The sequence below is a fragment of the Colossoma macropomum genome, unplaced genomic scaffold, assembly GCF_904425465.1.
Source record: "Colossoma macropomum unplaced genomic scaffold, Colossoma_macropomum, whole genome shotgun sequence".
NCBI lineage: Eukaryota > Metazoa > Chordata > Actinopteri > Characiformes > Serrasalmidae > Colossoma > Colossoma macropomum.
The window spans coordinates 10,631,983-10,656,421 of NW_023494790.1; the positions used below are offsets into that span (position 1 = coordinate 10,631,983).

Genomic DNA, 24,439 nt, shown 5'->3' on the forward strand with positions numbered 1-24,439 from the left:
GACCGTGAAAGACTGTGAACTCTTACATTATAGAAGTGTGTCAGCTAGTTTTCTTTATCAGTCCTCAAATCACCGTATCACAGTCCGTTTACAATCCCAGAATCATTGTTTTTTTAAAAGATGAATGAGAAAGTTCGGGAAATATCCGTCCAGTTCAACATGTTGACATTACGTCACGAAGGGGCGTTCCGTTCCATATGCTGGACCGTACCGGCCCGCAGCAGGTGCAGTCATCTCATCCCATCTCATCTCATCTCAAACAGTCATCGTTCTCAGTGCGAGTGAAACGTTTCCAAGCGTCAGAACCACTACAGTCTAACAGCAAGCCGGAGTGGACCCCGGTCAGCGTGTGAATGCGAAGGAAAGCGGCGGAGAAACACAATGGCCCTCAACCAGAACCACTCCGAGTCCGGCGGAGTCATCATCAACAACAGCGAGAGGTAGCGTTAGCTAACTGTAAATGGAGACCGAAGAGAAAGTCGGCTTTCTTATTCATTAGTTTCTTGCTCGAATTTTCCCGTTCTACCTTAAATGGAGCAGCGGTTACTTTCTGGCGCTTGAGGCCTGAATGTAACTGCTGCATCATTTAAGGTGGCACGGGAAAATGCGAACAAGAAACTGGAGAATAGGAAGCCAACTTCAGCCTTGGTGGTGAAGAGCTAACGGGGCAACAAAAACAAAAACACAACAAGTACTTAAAACAGCGGTTAGCTTAAGATCTTCAGTGAGGGTTCGCCATCTGTCTGCAGATACAAAACGTTGGAGAATAATGGTGTTGATGTTTATTTTGTTAAGACAACACAGAAAGCTTAAATCACGAGTTTTCGTTGTTAACACTACACCGCAACGTCAACGTTACATCCATCCAGCTAATCTAGCTAGCTAACCCAGCTAGCCTATGGAGCCTACGGAGCAGATATTTTCATTCGTTTGTCTTTCGAGGTTCTGCAGTTTTGGACATTTAAGTTAACGCTAGCTCCTTTTATTAACGTTAACTGCGGCATTTTTCGAGCTGGTAGACTAATGTACTTGTTATATATAGCTATATAACGTTCGCTGCACCTGTCCAGATGTATGTAAGGTTAGCTGCCCTTGTATTAACCATGTAGCTAGCAAATTAGCTAGCTTAACGTTATTTAACGTTTGCTACATTAATTTGGTAATGTTTAACGTTAAACTTCTGACAAAATACATTCAATTCTTGGCAAAAGATTACCTGATTGATTGTAGTAGCAGGCTAAATACTTAACTAGGTGGCCCAGCTGTTAGTCTAGGGCGCCGAAATCTATATAGCCAGAAGGAGTAGAAATCATGGCAGTTCTAGTAAAATATATTTTATTGTATTTTTGAGTAAATGCAACTTACACACTTGTAAAACCTGGTTCTTCAAGGGTTCTTTAGTAAAGGGAATGGTTCTATATAGAACTATGATTTCTGTATAGAACCATTTCAAGCTTAAATGGTTCTCTGCATGTTTCTTTGTCATGTTTGTAAAAATAGAAGAACCCTTTTTGGTGCTAAATAGAACCATTTTCAAAAAGGTTCTATATTGAACCACATACAACACATTTTCCATCAGTCTGAGGACCCATTTCACTATGCAAAGATCCATTTAAGCTTGAAATGGTTCTGTATAGGACTCATGGTTCTAAAAAGAACCATTCTCCTTACTAAAGAACCCTTGAAGAACCATCTTTTTTGAGAGAGTAGCCTATCGTGAGGGCTGAGAGTCTAAGTGAACACACCCAGTCCAGTGTCGTTAGGTCACTGAGACAATAAGCCTCTTAACCCTTTTCTAGAAGTGATAGGGCTGTTTTAAGCACTGTGGAAATTTACGCAATTCTCTGTGACTTAATTGGCTAACATTTTATTTGATTAGTAGGTTGTATCTTCTTGGAAACACTCCAGAACTTATCTTATCTTATTAAGAGTTAATATTATAACTCTGTCACAAATATGTATGACATAACAGCCCTGCCAGAATAACACTTGCCCAGAATAACACTTTTGTTCCTATTCGTGATCAAAGTAAGTCTTGAAGTTTTGATATGTGCTCCAGTGATGTGAATCTGAATAGACTGCGCTTCTTCCTAGTGTTTTGATGTCTTATGAGAATGTGGAGCTGGCGTTCAGTGATGCAGACCGCTTACCAGACCTGTTTAAGAAAAGCAAGAAGGGGAGCATCTTTCTCACACCGTACAGGGTGAGTATGAGGACAGAAAGGAGATCTTCTGGAGCTCAGTGTTTGGACCAGTGTGAAATCAAAGGAGTTATAAGAAAATTACGAAAAACACAGATGAGTAATATCCGTGTTACTTGTTGCTACGATTTTGGCTTGTCTAATTTGGCAGCCCTCCCAGTCAACTACTTATATTTATTAGGTCTTCTTTGATTTTGCATTATTTTCTTCGTGAAGGCCTGAATTGTGGGTCTAGATCAGCAGAACACTATCAGAGCATATGTTGACTGAAATAGTTTAAGTGGTGAATCAGTGGTGAAATAATGCACAAAAAAGTCTCATTTCAAGAAGATCAGTCAGTCAGTCATACATCATCATTACCTCCTACATGGTCCAGAGTTTGGTAAGCTCTAAGAATTAGGTAGAATGACGTATCATTGGGGCAGATTTGAACATATTAATGGTATTTATTAATTCATTTATTTATTTCTATAATATTCAATGCTAGTATGTATTTCTCACTAAGTGTTTCAGAGCCTAGGAGTTGTGTGTTGTTTTCTGTCAGGTGATCTTTGTGACGAAGGGGAAAGATGCTCTGCAGTCCTTCATGATGCCGTTCTACCTGATGAAGGGCTGTGAGGTTAAACAGCCTGTGCTTGGAGCCAACTACATCAAGGGCACAGTGAATGCTGAACCAGGGGGTGAGAACCCCAATTCCAATTTCTAACTGTAATGTAGATTTTTTGTGCACATTACACAGAGTTGAGTTTCCCAAAAAGATTCATCTTCATGATGAACAAACAAACTAGTAAAAGATGTAAGAAAGGTGTAAAAGAATGTATATTTTCTGCTCTAAAAACCCTCTGTAACTGCTCAGCTATTTATTAGCCCTATAATCTTAGCTTCAGGTATATTGGAGTAGCGCAAACCTTAAGTGAACTAAGAACACAGTAAATCATGAGCTCTGAGCAACAGTTGTAAACTGCATCAGTCAGCAGATGTATCCCTGTTGGACTGTAAAACTACACCTAGACATTTCAGTAAATAAAAAATCGGGGGTGTGTCTTAATCAGTACATTACATAGTTTGTCAGGCTACCAAAGCCTTAAAATCTTATTGCTGTGTTCTTGTTTTCTAGGTGGTTGGGAGGGGTCTGCCACCTTCAAGCTGATCTTTATCGCTGGAGGAGCCATTGAGTTTGGCCAGTACATGCTACAGGTGGCAGCTCAGGGTAAATGTCCCTTTCCCACATTTCCATATGCCTGTTGCTCCTCTATTGGCTGTACCACAGGTGTAGTGTTCTGTTTACTAGCAGAGACCAGAGTAAGCAAATATATTGTATGTAGTTATTCAGGTGACTCTTGCTGTACTAAATCTCAACATGTTCTGTGGGATCTGATTAGCTAAATGATGGAATTATTTATTTACTTTCGTCCATATTAGGCCACCTCTGATCTCCAGTGTCAGCTTACTTGTGTGCCTTATGTAATTGTGGTGCTGTTCTGTCTTTACTTGTGGGTTATTTTAGTTTCTGAATGGCCTTTAATTTTATTTCTTCCATTTTCTTCTCTTTAAATGGCCATCGTCTACTAGCACGTTCAGGCGTTCATTCCTTGCTTCTATAACTTAGCCAGTTTGCACTGTTTTCCATGTAATTACTGAATAATAAGGCTGGAGATGTACTGAGTGCAGGATTTTAAGGGGGTAATTAGTCATATATATTTTGTAGAGAATGTTTTTTCATGTGCTTGAAACAAACTGTTGCTCTTTCTAGCCTCTAGAGGGCAGCCTGTGATTGGCAACATTGGATGTGCATACATGGCCAACGGAGCATATGCGTGCCCACCTCCCCCTCCAGCTAATGGAATTTACTCCACTGGACCTCCGCCTCCTGGCTACTCCTACCCTGGGCCCCCACCTCCAGGTAAAGCATTACTTGTGTAACAGGTTTGCATTCTGTTTGTTTTGCAGGCACTCATTGAGTTTCATTGTTTGTTTGTGCATACTGACCCCAAAGACAAACATGAAGGCTAAAAACAAGGAAGCACATTAATGGCTATTATGTGTGTTAAAAACAGAAAGATGCACTAATTCTTTCAATACCTATTTATCTGAAAAAGGACACCTAGGTGCATTAAAAATGCTTTAATTGCAGAATTGTAAAGTATATAACTTATGCCCCACAAATAAATGCTCATTAATGAAAGGTAACTCTCTGTACTTTTGCTCCACAAGCATCTTTTCAATCTTCAGTCCAGAGAGTATGAGTATTTCCCCCAATACTTACGATGGGCTCTGTATATTATAATATTGGTGCACATATATAAATATATAATGTATGCTGTCCATTGCACACTGGCTACTCCAGTTAAGTACCTGACAGATCACCTGATATGAAACAACACATGCCCTTTGGTAGGCATGTCAAATCCTTCCAGGCCACAGCTCTGCAGAGATTAATGTTTTTCCTTTGTCTAATGCTCAGAATTCAATCCATGTCCTTGCAAATTAGTTGAATCAGATGTGCTTAATTAGGCAGAATGTTGGAATCTGCAGTTCTGTGACCCACTAGGACTGGAGTCTGATACTAGGCCTGTACCCTTAGGTATAGGAGTCTTTCATGAGATGCAGTACAAGGTCTGAATTATGACATTCTGTCCTGCCATGTTATTACAAGCTGTAACATAGTTGACGAGATTATAATGTAGTTGAAGAGACTATAGCTTCCTATAACTATAGGAAGCTATATATTGTAATGTTGTATTTTTTTTTTATTTATTCACAACCACAAGTTTTACTGTATGTAATTTTGCTTGTCCTTAGGTGCATTCTACCCCAACCCTCCTGGTTTTGATGGTCCAGCAGCTTACATGCCTCCTCCCCCATACTCTGCATCAGTGGCCCAGTCTTCTCTAGACCCAGACCTACCCCGGACACCTGCAGGTCAGGACCACAGTCAGAGATCATTTTTAGACATCTAACAGCAAGAGAGCTAATCGGCTTTGAATTGCTGTATGGAAGTTGTCTTAGATCTTAGAACACTTGAGGAATGAATGTAGACTAAAGGCATCAGCAGCATCATCACTGTACATCAGTATATTCATTGTTTATCAGTTATATCTTGCTTAAACAGCCCATATAATGGAAAACTCTGTTAACAAAAGAGACTGTGTAAACACTGTCAAAGTTTAAAAATGTACAGTTCACTCCCCAGTCTATGCAATCAATATATGGAAACTAATCTGCAAAAACAGACAATTTTGAATTCACTGTTTTTGTAATGTCACAAAAACCAACACATTTGCATATATCCAACCATTCACATTGAATTTATAAGGAGTGTTTTTTAACCTGGACAGTTTTTCGAATGAGGCACAATACAGGTCAGCCAGTCAGAATAGAAGTCATTTACATAGTACAAACATGGCACAAACTTCTCACATAGAATCACTAACTGAACAGTGAGTTACAGAAGGAGTCACTTTCTGCTTTGCCTGTCCTCAGATCTTGACCTCAATGGAAAACATTAGTGCAGACTGATTACTAGAGAAATTTTGGTTTGATTTTGGTTTTAATTATAGAGCAGTGGTGGTTTTCTGAGCTGTAATGCTGATGTTGAATGATGCTGTAGTAGGCGCATTTTTCATAGGGTAGAATCTATCTCTTTTTCTGTCTCTCTTTCAGCGGAGGCAAAAGCAGCAGAGGCAGCAGCCAGTGCAAGCTCTTCCTCTCTCGCATCGACTCATGTTTATCTGCCAGAAGTGAGTCTACTGTCTACTAGCTAACCTTTTCACCAAAACTAACTCATCTTCCCTTTGCTATACATTCATTTACCACCACCTTGCACTGCACTAAATGTCCATCACACTTCCCACCCAAACCAGCCATTTACAGCATCTTTTCTGTCACATCTATGCACTTATATCTGTATTCAAGAGAACTTTGCGGTCACAAGAAAACTTTGTATCTCTGAAATGTTAACTTTACTGTAAAAGGGAAAGACTTAGTATTCATAAATGTACATTAAACTTGCTTTTCAAAATATCTGGTGCCTCATTTGTTACATTTTCTTATGACAGCAGTGATGGACAAAAATCTCATGGTAACACTTTACAAAAGGGCAGTGTTCCTAAGGCTACATGATATCTATATAAGCCTTTCAAGACAACTGACATGTATAAACATTCATAAAGGTTTATTCCAACAAATGTCAGTTGTCATTACACTGCATGAAATTGAGTGAAGCAGGCTTTGACAACTGAAGCCTGCTGGAAAAAGCCTTTATTGTGAATGATGCCTTTTAGTAATGTGTCACCAATCTCACAATAGCACATTGTCTTTTAAACATTGCTTTATGCAGAGTTCAGATTGTCTGAGTACAGTTAATAATTGATCTGTCTGTCTTGTCCCCCATCTTGTAGGACAAGCCTCCACCTTACTCGCCACCTGAAGACAAGAAGAACCAATAAATTTCTGACCAGCAGTTCCACAGCTAGCCCTCAGTCTTCTCTCTCACACACATGATCTTAATAGCAGCATTTCATTTCATTAGCTCAACTAACAGTGTCCTCTTGTAATGCTACTTGCAGTAGCTCGAGGCTTCCCAAGGTGGTAGAAAATGGGATTCCCAGTATCTCTACTGTGGGGAGTGAGAGGAAAGCGGAAAGTTTCTGATTTCACTGTGTGTAAATGAGAGGTACTTAAAACTTTAGGACTGTTAGCTCATCAGCAGTGACCAGTCATAACAGTAAAATACAGGATTCCTTAATTTTATTTCCTGTCATTCTAAGGAGGTGGCTGTTTATGTAAACCGCTGTGTGAACTTTTCAGATAGATGAACTAGTTTGAGCCAGTGTAGCTGACTGTCTTTCATAAGAAATGGGACCATAATTATCAGGAAATATGGGAACAGCAAGTCTGGATAGACAGTATGATGAGAAATTCAAAATGTTACTGTGTATTCATTCAGGGGTTTGCTTCGAGACCCATTTCACCTCGTGCTGTTTCTAAAATGTGAGCGCACCTTGGCCAAAGCACTACATACTGTGTGTAGCACCTGTGAATCCGCTGTACTGTCACTTTTGGTCCTATTACGCTTTGTCAGTTGTCATTCTCTTCTGAAGCATCTCTTTAGCTCTGGAGCATGACGCAAACTAATATGGCACTTTAACTTTGTCATGCATCAGTACAATCCCCCCTCCCCCCAGCCCCCCCTTGTGTGCAAATACGATTTCTTGTTGGATGTTTTAATTTATTACTTAATTTATTTGAATGATGAACTGTGTAACCAACTAAGCATGGTCTCAGCTATAACGTCTAACGTACAGTGGATTGTATTTTATTAAATTTAACTTATCAGTTGAAAGGTCTGTTTTATTATAGAGTTTTATTCTGTACAATAGTTGAACAGGTTTTGAAATATGACGTTGCACTCTTTGGGTTAACATGATTGACATGGTGATGAGTGCAATACACGTTCTATTAGTCTAAAGGACATTTCCACCTTTTACGTCCTTCTCTCCCAATGATTATGATGACTAAATGTCTTGTTTTGGAAAAGTAGTCAGTATGATTTTCACTCTCTGACTCTTCAAGATCAGAGTTCAGGAACATGGCTCAGAGCTATAAAGTGGTGTGATTTAATCACTCACTGTGCTTCTCTTAATTGTTCCCTTTCTAAATGCAGCAGATGCTGCTTGTGCAAATGCATTTGATCCCAGAGTTTCCACTTCCATCCGATTTTCAGAAATTGTCCAGTTCTAAACCTAACACTACTTGCTAATAGGCGATAGGTGGGGTTTAACTGTAAGGCAAGAGGCTTCAAGCTCATACACTAATACATTGGGAGTTAATTTTATATGATATGTGTACCATTTGCTTCACATTTGGTCCACTTTCTGGCTCACTCACAGAAGTACAGCTAATCTAAGCAGAATTTAGGCTGGGTTGAAATGCAGTCTGCACATATTACTGACAGAACAGGTGATAAGCAAACGTCCCAGTTATCACAGTTTGTATGCAACAATCTCAAGATAGGAAGGGGATAAACTTACTGACAAAAGGACACCATAGGAAATCTGGCTACTTAAAGACACAATGGGTGAGTAAATTCCTTTGAATACGACATGTAGATGAGGACAGTCTGCGTTCAAGTTGAACTTGATTCAGCTTTTCTTGCAATCTCTTTAAAGCAGTGTTCAATTAATTATACCCAGATCCAGTTCTACAGTACCCTTATACACTTAGTGTTCTGCTCTAAAACATCTTATTCAATTCAGTGATTTCTGAAGTCCTTCCAACGTTTTCCCCAAAACGTGTTTTAGGGAACGCAATCTTAAACTACTGTTCAAACATCTAAATATGCAATTTTTTTCATGGGAACGTTTACAAAATGTAAAAATACCAGGTCTACACAAGATGAATGCCAAATATGTCACATCAAATCTAGCCTAACCTGGATTGCATACAAGTACAAATTTCCTTTTTCGAAAAATCCAAAGTGCTTTGCGTTTTGAAAAAGGGACTGAAGAAAATAAATGTAACGTGCAATGTCTTGACATTTTTACAATGACAACACAAATTAGTGCTTTTTGAATTGCCTTCAAGCAATGTTATTGTGCTTGAGTCTTAAAATGTGACTGAGAAACTGTCAAACATTAAGACTAGAAGATGCCCATGGAGTGTCATCAAAAGAGCCATTAGTATGTGAGGCTTCTCAACTCTGTGTTAGTGCACAATGCCTCAGTTTGTCTCTCCAGTGAAAGTTTTCGCAGTTTCGTCGACCTGGGGATCAACGTGGATGGATCACAAGACGTTCAAACAGTAAATCATGGCTCTCTAGTCCTGATCCTGTTGTACCAAAGAGCTGACTGCACAAATAAGTGCTAGAGTTTTCAACAAGGGGCCCACTGTCCTGCACAGTTTCATCATTTCCCTTCTCTACCAAACCAAAAGCTATGTTTACATTACAAGTACCATTGTGGAATTTCAATATTTGGGTCAGATCCCATTTTTCTGCCTTGGTACTAGATGACACCAAATCAGCATGACCTTGTACATGCAAACAGCACACAACCATGATATTTAATGTTAACATATTAACTTGTTTTTTTGTTGTAGATATGAGCTCATTCCAAATCTGATGCCTATAATTAGTTCCAACAAAGTTGGGGCAGGAGCATGTTTACCACTGTGATACATCACCTCTCCTTTTGACAACATTTAATAGTCATTTTAGGACTGTAGACACCAATTGATCCAGTTTTTGAATCTGTATTTTTTGCCATTCATCCATTATACAAGTGCAACTGAAAGGAGCCTTCGCTGTTGTATTTTGCACATCATAATACACCATACATTTTTAGTTGGAGACAAGTAAGGACTGCAGACAGGCCAATCTAGTACCTGCACTCCGATTATGAAGCCATGCTGTTGTAACACGCGTAGTAAGTATGGACATCATCTAGAAGGCAGCATATGTTGCAGCAAAATGTGTAAATATTTTTTTGGAGTTAATGGTGCCTTCACAGATGTACAAATTACCCATGCCATGGCACTAATACACCCCAATACCATGACAGACCCTGGCTTTTGAAATCTGGAAGGTCTATTTCTTCTTTGCAGCAGAAAACACAATGTCCGTTAGTTCCATAAACATCTGAAAGGTTGACTCATCAGACTACAATACACATTTCAACTGTGCATCCGTCCATTTCAGATAAGCCCAGAGAAGTCGGTGGTGTTTCTAGACATTGTTGACATATGACTTCCACTGTACAGTGTACAGTCATAACTAGCATTTGTGGATACAGCGATGAACAGTGTTTCTTGACACCGGTTTGCCAAAGTATTCCCATGTAGTGACATCCATCATAAAAGCATACTGGTTTTTAACGCAGTGGCATCTAAGAGATCGAAGGTCTTGGATATTTGTTCATCGGCCTTGCCCTTAACACACAGAGATTTCTCCTGATTTCCTGAATCTTCTGATAATACTATGCACCGTAGAGGGTAAAAAAACCTGATGACCTTGAAATTACTCATTAAGGAACACTGTCTTAAACTGCTGGATAATTCACCATGGCATTTTTAGCAAAGTGAGCCTCAACTCATCCTTGTTCATGCAGAATTAGGCCTTTCCTGGATGCTCCTTTTATACCCCAGCATGACTGCCATCACCTGTTTAAGACGTTTCAGTTTTTTTAACATTTCACAATGTTCCTAGTCTTAAATTTCCAATTGTCCCAACCTTTTTGGAACATGTTGTAGGCATCAATTTCAGAATAAGCATATATTTAAAAACAATGAAGTTGATAAGTTAAAGTATTAAATATCTTGCCTTTGTAACTGTTTTTGTTTAAGTACAGGTCAAAGTGGATTTCAGGTCACTGCTTCCTGTTTCTATCTGCATTTCACATACTATCCCAACTTTTTTGAGGGTTGTATTTGATCTATGGCCACATATGAAAGTGGCTTAAATCTGAAAGGACCAGACTTTTGTGTGGCAAAAAAAACAAAAAAACAAAAAAAGGAATTAAGTCACTGCAGACATTGCTTGATAATTTGTTGCTAAGAAGAGAAAATGTGAAACTGTGCATGAACCTGCCTGTACATGATTTTTTCAGCTAGTTATCAAGCTCTTCATGAGCTGAATTCTGCTTTTTGAGCTGCAGTCCAGTGGTCTTCCAGACTGCAGTTTGAGCTCAGACATTGTTGGAAAAGGTCTTGCGGCTCACGGTGGGCAGAGGGTGACGCTGACCCCCTCTCCAATCCAGCAGGCAGGGAACAGCTCTTGAGAAAACACGCAATGGAAGGCGTGCAGCCGCACTTGGCCCTCTCCGTAATAGGTCAGCGTTCCAGCTTCGTAGTCTAGTAGCATGCCGATGCGCAGGGGCTGCGTGTGAAGCTGCAACTGTCCAGCTACAGACTCCCTGCGGCCGGCGTGCCAGGCGCTCAGCTGCCTTTCGTCCAGCTGCAGACTCCACGACAGCTCGTTCATTCCCAGCATGCACGTCTTGCCCTTCTCCTTGCGAGGGATGGCCTGATACGTCACCCCGACGTACGCCCACGGCTTGGAAACCTCCAGCTCCCAGTAGTGACGGCCATGGGTGAAGTTCTCAAAACACAGCACCTGCCAGGTGTGGTCAAAGCGAGCCTCGTGAGCAGGGACAGGGCGCGGCCCAGAGGTCAGGTGCTCAGCTCGGCGGTTGCTCTGAGAGAGGAGGAGGTGGGCATTGGCCGTGCGAGGGTCAAAAGTCAAGGAACAACGGTCTGTTACGGGAAAGAAATCACAACACTTAAAAAGAATAATGCACTTTAATACTGTTACAGTACATCCATTATAAACTTGTATCTCAAAAACGATAATGTTACCGGAGAAGGAAATAACATTTTGTTGACAATATGGATTCTAAACTGTCAATCAACATTTTTTAGAAGAGGAGATATTTTAGATATGTTTTATGATTTTAGTTAATTATGGTTGTGTGTTCAACCTTTTTCAACAGGGAGTGCAAATGTGAATGTAAATGTAATTCCTTACGTAATTAATATGTAAATAAGATGCAATTAATTACTCAATTATATAGTTACATTTAAATAGTATAGCAAAATGACAACAATAACTCAATCATAGACATCTAAGACTTGCTTTAAAATAAAGGTTTCACTTTCCTTGAATAGTACATTATAGCCCCTTATAGATTATATGTTAGTGTTCAATAAATTAGCAAACTATATAGTAAAGGTCTCAACAGTGTCAAGAATTAGGATTTTAAGATGCTGACCAGGGAGAAGGTTAGGTTTTGGGTTTAAGGTTAGGGTTAGAGCAAGCATTAAGGTGATTTTAATGGATATTTAGTTGGAAATATGTTAAACATAAAGTGTACTGCACAAATAAAGTGTACTACACAAAAGATAACACCCAATTAATTTTACCTCACAGTAAAATAAACGCAAAGAAATGTATATATTTTATAAACTGAATATTAACATATTATATTTATACCAATTATACACTGTCATGAATCATCAAAAATCCAAACTACTCCTGTACAATCTTGATGTTACTGATAGTCAACTAATGAAGGCCTATGGAAAAGGTTTTGCTATGTAATATGTTAGGGGAAAATTGCTTACATGCGCTGAGGCCTTCCTTTCCTGCTGGATAAGACGGAGTGGCAGGACTTGGTACCACAGCAAGCACTGGCCTTTTGTCCTGAGGAGAGCCTGGAACAGAAGAAAAATGTAAATACACACAAATCAAAAACAAAAATACAACTGGGATCACAAACACACACACCTACAAAAACTACAGTCAGGCTATTCCTGTGAAATGAGCTTCCTCCTTACCTTCCTTGTCATGGCCCACAACCGCATACACAGCTTTATCGAGGTCCTCACACACCAGCTTAGAGACGCGAGACAGTAAGTCTGTGACTGGATTAAGTTTCTCTTGAACGTTCACACTGACATCCACAGGAACCTCACCCATATGAGGAACCTCCACCAGCCTGGAGTCCTGTCAGGAATATATCTGGTGAATTCCACCGTTGACATTATTGCATTTTTACACTATAATATTAGTACATTAACACAATACAATGGCTAATATTATGAATATATTAACAATGTAATGTGGGCAGCACAATATGGACAAAATAATATACTGCATCAAATTAAAACTTTCATATCCCTTGAAATATATACACAAAACAGTGATTAGACAATTCATTTATTCACATGAATTTCTTAATTCCTTCTGGATTTTTTGTGATTTAATAAAGGGCTTATTTATATCAGCATTGCAAAAGCAAACACTGCAATAATGATAAGCTTGAGATTATAAGAGGTTATTACATTCTATTATTACTCAGTAATTACATGGACTACAATGCAAACTGGGCTACTCTTTAGTTACAGAAGTGTGCAATAAATGTTTGGACCATTAAAAAGGTTTGTGCATTTAAGGGATACTGAACAATACATTATGTAGCCCTAGCCTGATCTGCTCAAGGTAATCTGTTACCAAATGTGGCTAAAAATCTGTTGGCTCGAATCTGGAACCTGTATGAGCAGGCAGTCAGGAAGAGCACAGAGGGTGTTGATTTGCTCCTCTAGCTCCAAAAGCTGCTGAGCCTTCTCCTGCAGCTCGCTGAGCCGAGCCTGCGCCTGGGACAGAGCGCTTTCCTGCTGCTGCTCCACAAAGCTCTGCGTCAGCTCCTGCTTCTCCACCAGCACCTTTAGCAGCTGCGTGAACTTCACATTCACCCACTGAGACGTCTGCTGCAGTGAAACCTAGGACAGTAACATCAAGGAGGACGCCTTCAGCTTACAATCATCACCACTTGGACGGCTGTTGGCTCTAATGATGCAGATAATATATCATATTGTTTCTGATAGTTAAGTTCTTCCTTTAGAATAATATTGTTCTGGTAAAATTGGTGCTGTTTTCTTGCCTTAGCTTTAGCGATGTTCTCACTGAGCTCCAAAATGTTCCGCTCTGTGTCCTCCCTGCACTTCTTGACCTCCATTCCCTTCTTCTTCAGGCCTGCCTGTCAATCAGAATAAGACCACAAAAGCAAATTAAAGGGGAACTCCTTTGATTTTCCTAAATGTCTTTGTAAGTCAATTGTTGAGATGTAAACAAAGTCATTCAGAGTGGTTTGATATGAAATGCTGCGTTCTAGAGTAAATCGGAACTGTTCACAGTGGTGATGATAGGAACTAGACGTATGAAGAGTTTAATGCCTCTGAAACATGCATGTCAAACTGGGGACTTTCTGGGCCAAAGTGCTGCAGAGATTTAACATTTACCATCATTTAGTGCTCTGAATTCAGTTCATGAAGGCCTTGCTAATTAGCTGATGAGCTGAATCAGGTGTGTTTAATAAGGCAGTGTGCTGAAGTCTGCAGTGTTCAGGCCCGAGAGGGCTGGAGCCTGACGCGCATGCTCTAAAAGCTACATCATAAAACATTATTACATTAAATCATTATTAATACACCGCCTGGTGTGTGAGACATTGTTCTGTGGCAGTTTTAGACAAACTTTTCAGATTTATCACTATTTTACCATTATCAACATTACATATAAATACTCATTCAACAAGACATGTGTAGGTTCACTGGTGGTTTTGGAAAGTTAATAAATTGGCTATATTTGTGTTGTAGACATAGTGACCCCTGGTTCCCATCACCACCATTGTAATGAAATCTGAGTCTCTACAATGAACCTTTTAACATCAATCCACTCTGAATGACTGCTCAACTATTATTACAATTATGCATACAATTTGAAAAATCAGTGGAATTGCCCTTTAAGGCGTATTTCTTTTGATAGCTCTTACACTTAATAATGTAGTTATAACTACAATTTTTTTGGTATTACATGATAAAGAGAGAAAAGTTACAACAATTGTGATGACTGATCATGTGGCCAGGCAGCAGCATGTAACTTACAAGTAAACTATAAAAAACACAAACTATTGCAACTCTACTGGTAGGAACAAAATCAGAGAAGACTTGTTATTACCTCTCGGCTACTCCTCTCCTCCTCAATCAGGACCTTGTCATGGCTCTTGCACTCATTCACGGCGCACGCACAACATACACACATGCCGTCGTTCCTGCAGTACATGACAAGGGGCTTCTGATGACGCCCGCAGAACTGCTCAGGTCCAGCTTTGGCTGCATCGCCTCTACATGAAGCACTGTTGTCTTTCACCCCAGTGCTGTTAGCAGTAACTTCAGTCAGAAGAGACAGGGACACGTTGCGTTTCAGTGTGGGTCTGCTGGGAAACGTCTCATTGCAAACTGGGCAGTTGAATTCAGCAGGCTGAGGTCCCACTTTCTCTCTCTGATCCCAGTGTCTGGAGATACAGTCCTTGCAGAAAGTGTGGCCACATGGTATCGTCACTGGGAACTTAAAACGCTCCAAGCAGATGGCACAGCTAAGATTGTGTGCCTCCATCACAAGATCTGCCTACCTGTCAAGTAAATGACACACAGGACACACAGTGTCACTGATGTGAGGCACCACTCTTATGAAGCACCAATAGCTACTTGAGTGCAAATCAGGGCCCCTCTGGAATCTCTAGCCTGCAAAACATGAGGAGCTTCGCATCTAAAATGCAGACCAGACTAATACACTTTGACACAAATCATTAAAGGGCTCATATCTGACATTTGTCTCATAATTTATTTTTTCCCTGTGGTCCACTTATTACATTGGTTTGCTTAAATACCAAGAACAGTCCTTATTCATTTTTACATGACCATTTTCCAATTTTCCAACTATCCCTTAGAATTGAAAAGGCTGTAAGACTTCTGTAAGACTGATCTGTGTAAGTGATCTCTGCTCTGTTTGGCTGCCCTGTATTGTGCATATTCAAAAAGCAGTTCAGACTAAAACGTTGAAAGCATATATTTGTCTAAAATGTCTTTGTGTGCTGCAGCATTAACATTATGCTTCACTAGAACTAAGGGACTGAGGCCAAACCCTGAAAAAGAGAAGTAGATTCTGAATGATTCATCAATCCTAAGAGCTAGACTGCAATTTTAGCAATCAAATTTACATACACTGATCCTTATCAAGAAACTTTTTTCTTTTTCCCCCATTCATAGTGGTCAGAGCTGAAAGATGACAGAAATGATTTCAGTCATATCATTTGGTATTTGCTGTATGACTACAAGTAGCTATCACACCACACTGCAGAAACATGCATCTTCAACATGCATTTCTTTGTAACCTTTTTTCACGAGTGTTTAGCTGGTAAGTAATGAAAGATGATCAGTTTTGCAACAACGTTTTCATTCAAGCAGATAAATGTTCACTATCAATCATTTCATTCGTATATTAGTGAGAGGAAGAATATCGATCATATTGATCATACATTAGGAATCGTATCAATCATTTCGATTGTATATTAGCGAGCAGAATCATATCAGTCATATCAAGCATACATTAGTGAGAGGCATCTTATCGATCATATCGATCCTACATTAGTGGGAGGAATCATATTGATCGTATCAATCGTACATTAGTAGGAGGAATCATATTGATGGTACATTAGTGAGAGTAATCGTATCGATCATATCAATTGTACATTAGTCAGACGAATCTTATAGAACATATCAATCGTACATTAATGAGAGAAATCGTATGGATCATGTTGATCGTACATTAATGAGAGAAACCGTATCGATCACATCGATCGTACATTAATGAGAGAAACCGTATCGATCACATCGATCGTACATTAGTGAGAGGAATCATATGGATCTTTCATTAACGAAAAGAATTGTATCATCATGACACTTAAAACATCGACAAATATGAAACCGTTGCTTTATAATCGAAACAGCATCCTGACATCTAGACACCTAATATCTATCTTTCAAACTGGCAAAGCTAAGTGAGAGACAGGCTTTGGTTTGACAACAAGCCTGAAATCAGCTTCTTGTTCGAATTTTCTCGTTCCACCTTAAATGGTGAAGCTGTTACATTCAACGGGTGCATCTTTTAAGGTGGAACGGGAAAATTCTAACAAGGCTGGCGAATATGAAGCTGACTTCAGCTTCGTGGTTTGACAGCTATCTAGCTAGCTAGCGTTAGCTAGGTTAGCTAACACCGGGGCAGCTAAGCAGCGTTTTTCTTGGTCTTTAGCGACAGTGGATAACAAAAGTCCACAAGAGCGTCTTTCATCACCTACTGAGATTTTTCCATATACAACACAGTCTGATTAACTCACCACACTTCGCCAAAATACTGTATGATGCGATGTAAACTGGAGAAAATTCACACAACTGCACAGTTGCTGACGTAGTACGCAGAAGTGTTGTACGTATGTGTGCTGTCGTCACTCTCTGTGTGTGTTCGAAGATGGCGCTGCAGAGGACAGTGGGGCGAATCTGGCGCATTGGGGCAGATTTAGGGGTCAAAAACAACGCCAGGCTCTTTTCCACAGCAGGTGAGTGACGATGCAATGATATGTTTAATGTTTCTGGCATTTTAGCCTCACTCGCTGTATGTTTCATCCGTGATTCGAGCTGTCTCTGCTCCGTTTAGTCTGTGATGCTAGCAGAGCAGATCAGAGCATGGCAGATGCTCAACCTAACGCTAAAGGGAAGTTCCACCGATTTTTCTAAATTTCTGAATAATCCAGTCTTGAAATGTAAACAGAGTCATTCAGAGTGGTGTGATGTGAAGGGGATCATTGTGGAGAAACTTACAGACTCAGATTTCTTTACAGCAGTGGTGATAGGAACCAGGGGTCACAATGTCTGCAACACAAATATAGCTATTTTATTTTCTATCCAAAACTATCAGTGAGCCTTAAGCCTGATTGTCAAGTCAGTTCGTTTTTCACTGTTATGACAGAGTGCCATCACTGGCCCTTCCCTCAGTATTGGCCGCAGCCACTTGTGTTCATGGCCCAGTGTTTGAGAAACCCGGCTATATAATATGTCTGACTGACTAAAACATGTCTCCTCTACACTTCTTAGACCCAAAAGGATGAATCACTAACTGAAATGTCAGGGTTTTACCACCTAAATTTGTGGCTGTGGTAACCAGCCTGTCAGAGAATAAAGAACTGTTACATGTGCCATGTTGTTTGTTTGTCTATCCAGAATGTAGCTAACGTGCTTTCTTATGTCACTCTTTCCAACATCTGCAGCTGTATTATGTCGCCGGGCCGCTCCGCTGGGTTCCATGCCGAACGAAGACATAGACTGGCAGAACCTGGAATCACTGGAAAAATATCGCAGCTACACACGCTACCTCACAGTGGCGGAGGAGGCCAATAATAAAGAGGTGTGGTGGAAGACGTACAGGAAACATGTAGAGAAGCAGTCTGATGCAGGTAAATGCTCCTTTTGTGATATTAAATGAAACCAAGACATGAAACAGCTCAGCTGACTTAAGTGTCGCCAAGTCTGCTGTAGCCTGCATACTTCATGAACTGAGGGTCATTGTGGCCTAGTTCGTGTGTTGTGAAAGATCAGCTGTTAAATATGACACTTCTTAAAGCCAGTTTCATGTTTAATTTTCATTCTTGCTATAAGTATAATTTGTCTGTGTGTTTAGGTTTGGAGCCAGTGAACATTGGGCTGCCTCACTGCCGGCCCTCTAGAACAAAAGAGGTTAGAGAAAGGAAGAGGGTGATGAGGGAAAACAGACAGAACCCTGACCTGGAGAGAGCCACTCGTCTGCGTACCTGTACGTCTTCTTGTTTCATCTCACTGTCTTGATATAACCCAGATTAAACCTAGCCTGATGAACACAGCTCTGCTGAGATTAGTGTTTCTCTCATTTAACACTCTGAATTTAGCTGATGAAGGCCTTGATAATTACCTGGTGAGTTGAATCAGGTGTGTTTAGTGAGGTAGATCGCTGACCTCCTCAGTGCTGTGTGTGCATTAAAGGGGCATTCTTTGATTTTTTTTTTAAAAAAAAGTAATTAAATGGTTACGATGTAAACAGTCATTCAAAGTGGCTCGACATTAAACATGCCGAGTCAGAATCTGTCAGTCTGTTTACAGTAGTGGTGATGGGAACCAGATGTCTGAAGTGTTTAATGCCATTAAATGTTACCTCATAAAAAAGTTACTACATGAATTGATTACATGAAATCGGTGGTATTCTCCTTTAAAGAGTCCATATGGGGGCTTACTTTTTTTGTTCTTCACTCTCATCACAGCATAACTTGCATATTAGCCTCATAGTAGTTACTAAATAATGTATAGTACTCACTGAGTAAGTTTTAGGATTACAAACTCAGTAATAAGACTAGGGTTCGTTTGAGTTTACAGTTGAACATTAGGCCTACACTGGAAATCACCACAGAGCCAGAACTGTTACCAAGATACATTTTGATTTTATTTATTTATTTATGTATTTATTTAGCCATTCATTTATTTATTTTCAATTTCCATTCTAGTTCGCGTTCCCTTAGACAGAGTAAAAGCAGAATGGGAGAAAACAAATGGACCTTACCACATCCAGAGACTGGCAGATCACTACGGAATCTACCAGGACCTCTTCCCCATGGCCTTTTTTGTGCCGAGAGTCATGCTGAGGGTGACATATGGAGATGACAACAGTGCTGCGGTGCATTACGGCAATCATTTATCACCTACTCAGGTTAGACTTGAGCAGAAAACTGTTTCTTGCTTACTGTAGTCTTCGATACTACTGGGGTGTTTAAAAGTAAATTAATAAGTTTGTTTGTTCCCCCTCCCCTACTACTACTTTTGATTTCCAGGCTTCAGTAGCACCTCACGTAAGCTTTGAGGCAGAAGAGAACTCTCTCTGGACGTTGCTTCTAACAAGCCCAGGTACACAAACTAACTTGAATATTGAGGTGTCAGTATCCAGTTTGAATACTGCACAAAAAGTGGCTTTTATATAATAGTAACTGCATGAATGCATCCATTAAAATAGGAAAGTATGCACATATACTACATTCCTGAGAGTTAAACTTGGTGATCTTGGTGCAGTCATGCTTGTTTTATCAATTCCAGACAGACTTTACCTTTAGGATGCTGAGCATGGTATGAAGTTTAGTTAACAACTTAAATACAGAGTGTCTCACTGCCTATGTATTACCTTAACTTTCAGCTAAACAGTGTTGATTGCCTGCCTTTTTGGTTAAGTGGCTCATTTGTGTAGGAAGGCAGTTTTGTTGTCCTTCATTATCAGTTTTAAGCTACACCACAAGATGGCGATCTAAGCTCTGTGGAGAAAGTTGGTACAAACCACAAATCATTTGTGGATCTGTTTTGGTTTGTTTTCCAGATGAGCATTTGCAGGATGGTGAGAAAGAATATGTGCATTGGTTGGTGTGAGTATTAATGCTTAAATTCATTTTCCTCTGGCTGTTTGAGAAAAAAATTGTCACACACTGCAGCACTGAGTGTTACCTGTCTGTTATTTGATGTATAAATGAATGAATAAATAAAAAAGTCCTTTGTTTTTCACAGGGGTAATATTCGTGGGAATGCTGTACAATCTGGGGAGGAAGTCTGTCATTATATCGCACCATTTCCCTCCAAGGGCACAGGCTTCCAAAGATATGTGTTCATCCTGTTCAAACAGGAGGCACATGTTGACTACAGTAATGATGTCAGACCCTCTCCCTGGTGAGATGATGCTTATCTAATGACCTGTTAAGTACTACTTTTAGAACTTTAATTTCTCATGATTATTCCACTGTGTAGCCAGTAAAAAACTGGTTCTGTATTCCGAGAGAAGAACTGGTTCTGCATTTGAGTCTTAGTTCCTCTCACTGTTTCTTCCTCGGGAGAGTTTTTTTTGCCACTTTTAGCCTCAGCTTGCTCATCAGCTTGCACCTGGATTAAAACTGCTTTGTAACAATGTCTATTGTAGAAACAAAGGCTTAAATTAGAATAAACTGAAATAATTTTAAATGAACCCCCTTTAAAAACATGATCTATTAATGCAGTTCATATATGACCACATGCTGATTATTTGTGCTTCAGGTGCACCATTATCAAATGGACTGTCAAAGCTGTTATATGCTAATGTGTGGGCCTGTAATTAGATTTGTTTTGAACCTGTACAGATACTGCAATTGCCTTTGAGAATGTATTCAGTTTTTTGACAGTGTTTTGTTTGTGTATGTGTTTACTCATGTAGTTATTGTCTGAAGCAGCGAAGCTTTAAGACAGTGGAATTTTACAAGAAACATGAGGAGCTAATCACTCCCGCCGGGCTGGCATTCTTTCAGAGCCAATGGGACGAGTCTGTCACCAGCACCTTTCACACACTGCTAAGTAAGTCACACACACACTTACAGTGATGAAGTTACATAACAAATCGTTAGTTAATGGTTAGTTAAATGTATCTTCCAGTGCCGATTTATAAATTTGTAGATATTGAACCTACCTGGATTAGCCTGACAGAGAAGTGTAACACTTATTTACAGAGGTCTACAAAAGCAGTAAAATGAATAAAATGCAGGTATTCTAGTAATTTTTAGGACCCCAGCGTCATCCATAGTATCAGTCAAATGTAAACATGTATTCAGTGTCAATATTTTTTATTATTAATTTTTTAAAGCAAATCTCCTCTGATATCGATATGGTTGTTAAATCGTTGTGTGACCCCACATACTGTCCTTAAAGACAACAGGTCCATTTTTCCTTTATTTCATAAATGTTTCAGTGTATACATTAGAAAATGTTGCCATTTCCATATTCAGGGACATTTTCTTCGAGACAGATTTCTTCAAATATTTGTAGTGAAAATTGCACACCACACAGAATAATTGCATACCATACAGCATAAGAGTCCTTAGTACGTTGCTGTTGATTGAAAGGCTAAGACAGATCCAGTATCCAGAATGCTACAGTGACGCATGCAGTAACACATCAATAAGACTAAGGAATAAGAATAAGGTTAAAGCACTGAGTGGTTTGTTTTCCCTGTTTTTAATTAGGCTAAGGAATTGGTTTAAATAAAACATTTTCCATTTAACACAATAAATGTAGGACAATAAAGAAATAAACAATGAAAAGATGTAAGTAAATTTATCTGCACAGTACTTGTTTGCACAAGAACACACCTTCTTTAGCTTGTCCTCAGAGTAAACATTAAGGACAAAAGAGTTGTTGTTGTTGTTGTTGTTTAATAGAGACACAAGTCAGATTTTGTGTTTCTTGTCTCGCGTGACCACCATTTGACTAGATAATCCTGATTGTCTGAATGCCTTTCTGCGCTGCTCTCTATTCTTGTCTTCATGATAGGCATCTTTAGCGTCAATGTGGGTTTATAGGGGTCAAAGCATGTAAGCAAAGATATGCAATTTTGGTATATTTTTGCGACTTCAATGGCCATATTTCTTTTTCTCTCTTAGTTTGTCCACACTAGCTTTCCACACACATGTTCTCTTATATTCTTTTTACATCTAAAGTAGTGCAGATAGAGGTTTTAGATAGTCTCACTAACTTTCAGTTTTGGACTGGAACTGGAACTGTCCTTTTCCCAACACAGATGATCTATAAGGACTGACGTTTCACTTACTTATATACTTAAGGCCTAATATGTAATGCAGCACAAACATCTGATTTCTTGCAGTAGTTTTTGATTAAATATAGTTTTATTATCTGTCAGAGTCCCAGAATTTGAGTTACCAGCACAGAGAATAGCTACTGTAGAATAGTAGGTTTAGCCACTGTTCTTGCTTGTTTTAGTGGAGTGCAGAATTATGTGTATTTCTAAATCAGCACCAAACCATATGAACAGGTTAGAGTTTAAATGCATTCCAACTCTGTTGTGGAATATGTGTGGGTGGCTGGCATGGTTTAGTGCCCAAAATGTTTCCCAACCTCTTTCATTTTTGCAGAAGGGGAGGTCTGTATTTCCATAAGCTTTTGAAAAGTAATGGCTGTAAGAAATTAAAGAACACAATGGCCCTCATTCACCAACCGTTCTTAAGAGGAAATCACTTCTTAAAACCCACTTATGTAATTTTCATAAGAATTCTGACATTCACTCAAGTTTTCTGATTTGGGAATAATTCTTAGAGAAGAACAGAGTCTACGCACACGCAAGAGTACAAAAGTGCGAACGGTTTACGAACACGCCATGAATCTGACGTAGCCTTTTTCTTAGGACCTTTGTCAAGAACAAATTTACGGAAAAAATATTTGTATTTATTTATTAATTTTTTTTTTTACCAATGATTGTGGTTTTCTGCACCTTGGAATCAAGTAAATTCACTGCATTACTCTTCAGTTTACTTGCTTAAACAGTATTTTTAAAAGCTGTCCTAGCACATTTTACAAGCTGAAATTAAGTAGAGACAGTGGCTAAAGTCATGTTCCTCTCCCCAGATATGCGAGAGCCAGTGTTTGAATACGACAGACCTCCTGTGTACCATCCACCCCAGCGCAAATACCCTCATGGACAACCACTCCGATACATGGACCGCTACAGAGGAGGAAAAGAGCACACCTATGGGATTTATTAACCCCACAATACATAAGTTAAAAAGTTTTAAGAACTGGAGTTCAAAAATGTGTTAAAAGATAAAGAGAAAAAATTACTTCTACCCAGCTGAGCAAGACGTGGTACACTGTCACCATCAGATAAACAGCACTTAAAGCTTTCATCTTTGAGAAAGAGGAGAAAATCAAGCTCCACTCTTGCCTTAGATCTTCCACAGGTGTTTCTGTCCATCCTTCCACTGTGAGAAGACAACACTATGGGTCTGAAAGGATGTGTAGCTGTCAAGAGGCCCTGAGAAAAAGAAACAGATGGAAAAGTGGAAAATTTGCCAATTAAACAAGGAGCTGCTGGTGTTCTCAGAACAATGGACTGTCCACTTCAGAGTCCAGACCTCAACATCAAGTGTGTTTAGGATTGCTTGGATTGTCAGAAGCAGAAAATGCAACCAGCTTCTAAAACTGAACTTTGGTGTGGAAAAATATCCCTACAGATTTATTTGAAAGCAAGTCTCCCAAAAGGAATAGCGGCTATAATAAAGGCAAAGAGTGGACACGTTGAATACTGACGATTTTGATAATTCGTTCCCGAGGTTTCAATGTATTTTTCTGTTAAATGTATGTTTTTTTTCCATGCATAACTTCTACTTAATGGTAATTTTGACCGAAAATAAAATGAATGAAGGGTGGTCTCTGACTTTTGCACAGTACTTTGATTATGCCACTGTGGAGCCCTGCATGTGTAATGTCATCTGATATGTTGTAAGGGCCAAATCACAGTCCTTTCAGATGCAGTTATTGTCAGTACTTGTCTTCTGTCAATCTTTGTTGATCTTCAGACAAAGCAAGATTTACATTAGATATGTCTTTAAAGCTAAATGTAGACTAAACTAACTGGAGGAAGCATTAGCAAGTGCCTCTGGGACAGTGAGTGTTGCGTGTGATTCTGCATGTGTGTGCGCAAAAAAATCAGTTTCATTTTGTGTTTGATGAATGAACTCATGAAATCCCTGCCAGTTGATATCTGAGGCCCCAGAAAAGGACATCCTGAGAAAAGAGGATGTATGGTCTTGTATTCTAGGCACTACCAGCTGTGCTCTTGGTCCTGTTCCATGACCACCACCATCAATGTCTTGCTTGAAAGCTTAAGTGATATGTGATAAGTATTTTTTTTTTTTTTACGTTTTGAATGCTTGGGCAACAGTGTAACTTAATATGGCCGTGGCAGTACAGCTTCTTTGAAGTGAATTGAACCAAACGGCTTGTAACGTGGGAAAGTTTAATTTAATCATGTAA

At 39.5% G+C, this 24,439-nt stretch overlaps 3 protein-coding genes across 4 annotated transcripts; 2 read left to right on the plus strand and 1 right to left on the minus strand.

Moving 5' to 3' along the window:
- Positions 1-187: 187 nt before the first annotated feature.
- wbp2 (WW domain binding protein 2) lies at positions 188-7,544 on the plus strand. The gene is made up of 8 exons (XM_036572095.1): positions 188-440; positions 2,095-2,203; positions 2,745-2,880; positions 3,318-3,410; positions 3,954-4,103; positions 5,003-5,122; positions 5,864-5,940; positions 6,601-7,544. The coding sequence occupies exons 1-8, from the start codon at positions 382-384 to the stop codon at positions 6,646-6,648; spliced, it is 792 nt and encodes a 263-aa protein (XP_036427988.1). The 5' UTR covers positions 188-381; the 3' UTR covers positions 6,649-7,544.
- Positions 7,545-8,323: 779 nt separating this feature from the next.
- Positions 8,324-17,010, minus strand: trim65 (tripartite motif containing 65). Of its 2 annotated transcripts, none has more exons than XM_036572093.1 (7): positions 16,927-17,010; positions 14,709-15,162; positions 13,636-13,731; positions 13,244-13,474; positions 12,530-12,698; positions 12,317-12,406; positions 8,324-11,449 (listed from the first exon to the last, which is right to left on the minus strand). In XM_036572093.1, the coding sequence occupies exons 2-7, from the start codon at positions 15,144-15,146 to the stop codon at positions 10,911-10,913; spliced, it is 1,563 nt and encodes a 520-aa protein (XP_036427986.1). In that variant the 5' UTR covers positions 15,147-15,162; positions 16,927-17,010; the 3' UTR covers positions 8,324-10,910. The 2 variants fall into 2 exon arrangements, with proteins under 2 accessions (XP_036427986.1, XP_036427987.1); XM_036572094.1 differs by having other exon boundaries at positions 14,709-15,158; positions 16,927-16,989.
- Positions 17,011-17,037: 27 nt separating this feature from the next.
- Positions 17,038-23,832, plus strand: mrpl38 (mitochondrial ribosomal protein L38). The gene is made up of 9 exons (XM_036572096.1): positions 17,038-17,145; positions 17,854-18,039; positions 18,264-18,395; positions 19,117-19,319; positions 19,441-19,513; positions 19,974-20,019; positions 20,159-20,317; positions 20,835-20,971; positions 23,033-23,832. The coding sequence occupies exons 1-9, from the start codon at positions 17,058-17,060 to the stop codon at positions 23,167-23,169; spliced, it is 1,161 nt and encodes a 386-aa protein (XP_036427989.1). The 5' UTR covers positions 17,038-17,057; the 3' UTR covers positions 23,170-23,832.
- The last annotated feature ends 607 nt before the right edge of the window (positions 23,833-24,439 follow it).

Excerpts from the sequence above, each read along its gene's own strand:
- mrpl38 (XM_036572096.1), top strand. The coding sequence starts at position 17,058 with ATGGCGCTGCAGAGGACAGTGGGGCGAATCTGGCGCATTGGGGCAGAT. Across the intron at positions 18,396-19,116 it reads AGCCACTCGTCTGCGTACCT|TTCGCGTTCCCTTAGACAGA; the intron begins GTACGTCTTCTT and ends TTTCCATTCTAG. Across the intron at positions 19,320-19,440 it reads ATCATTTATCACCTACTCAG|GCTTCAGTAGCACCTCACGT; the intron begins GTTAGACTTGAG and ends TTTGATTTCCAG.
- wbp2 (XM_036572095.1), top strand. The coding sequence starts at position 382 with ATGGCCCTCAACCAGAACCACTCCGAGTCCGGCGGAGTCATCATCAAC. Across the intron at positions 2,204-2,744 it reads TCTTTCTCACACCGTACAGG|GTGATCTTTGTGACGAAGGG; the intron begins GTGAGTATGAGG and ends GTTTTCTGTCAG. Across the intron at positions 5,941-6,600 it reads CTCATGTTTATCTGCCAGAA|GACAAGCCTCCACCTTACTC; the intron begins GTGAGTCTACTG and ends CCCATCTTGTAG.
- trim65 (XM_036572093.1), bottom strand. The coding sequence starts at position 15,146 with ATGGAGGCACACAATCTTAGCTGTGCCATCTGCTTGGAGCGTTTTAAG. Across the intron at positions 13,732-14,708 it reads AGGAGAGGAGTAGCCGAGAG|GCAGGCCTGAAGAAGAAGGG; the intron begins GTAATAACAAGT and ends TCTGATTGACAG. Across the intron at positions 11,450-12,316 it reads AAAGGAAGGCCTCAGCGCAT|ACCGTTGTTCCTTGACTTTT; the intron begins GTAAGCAATTTT and ends TTCCCGTAACAG.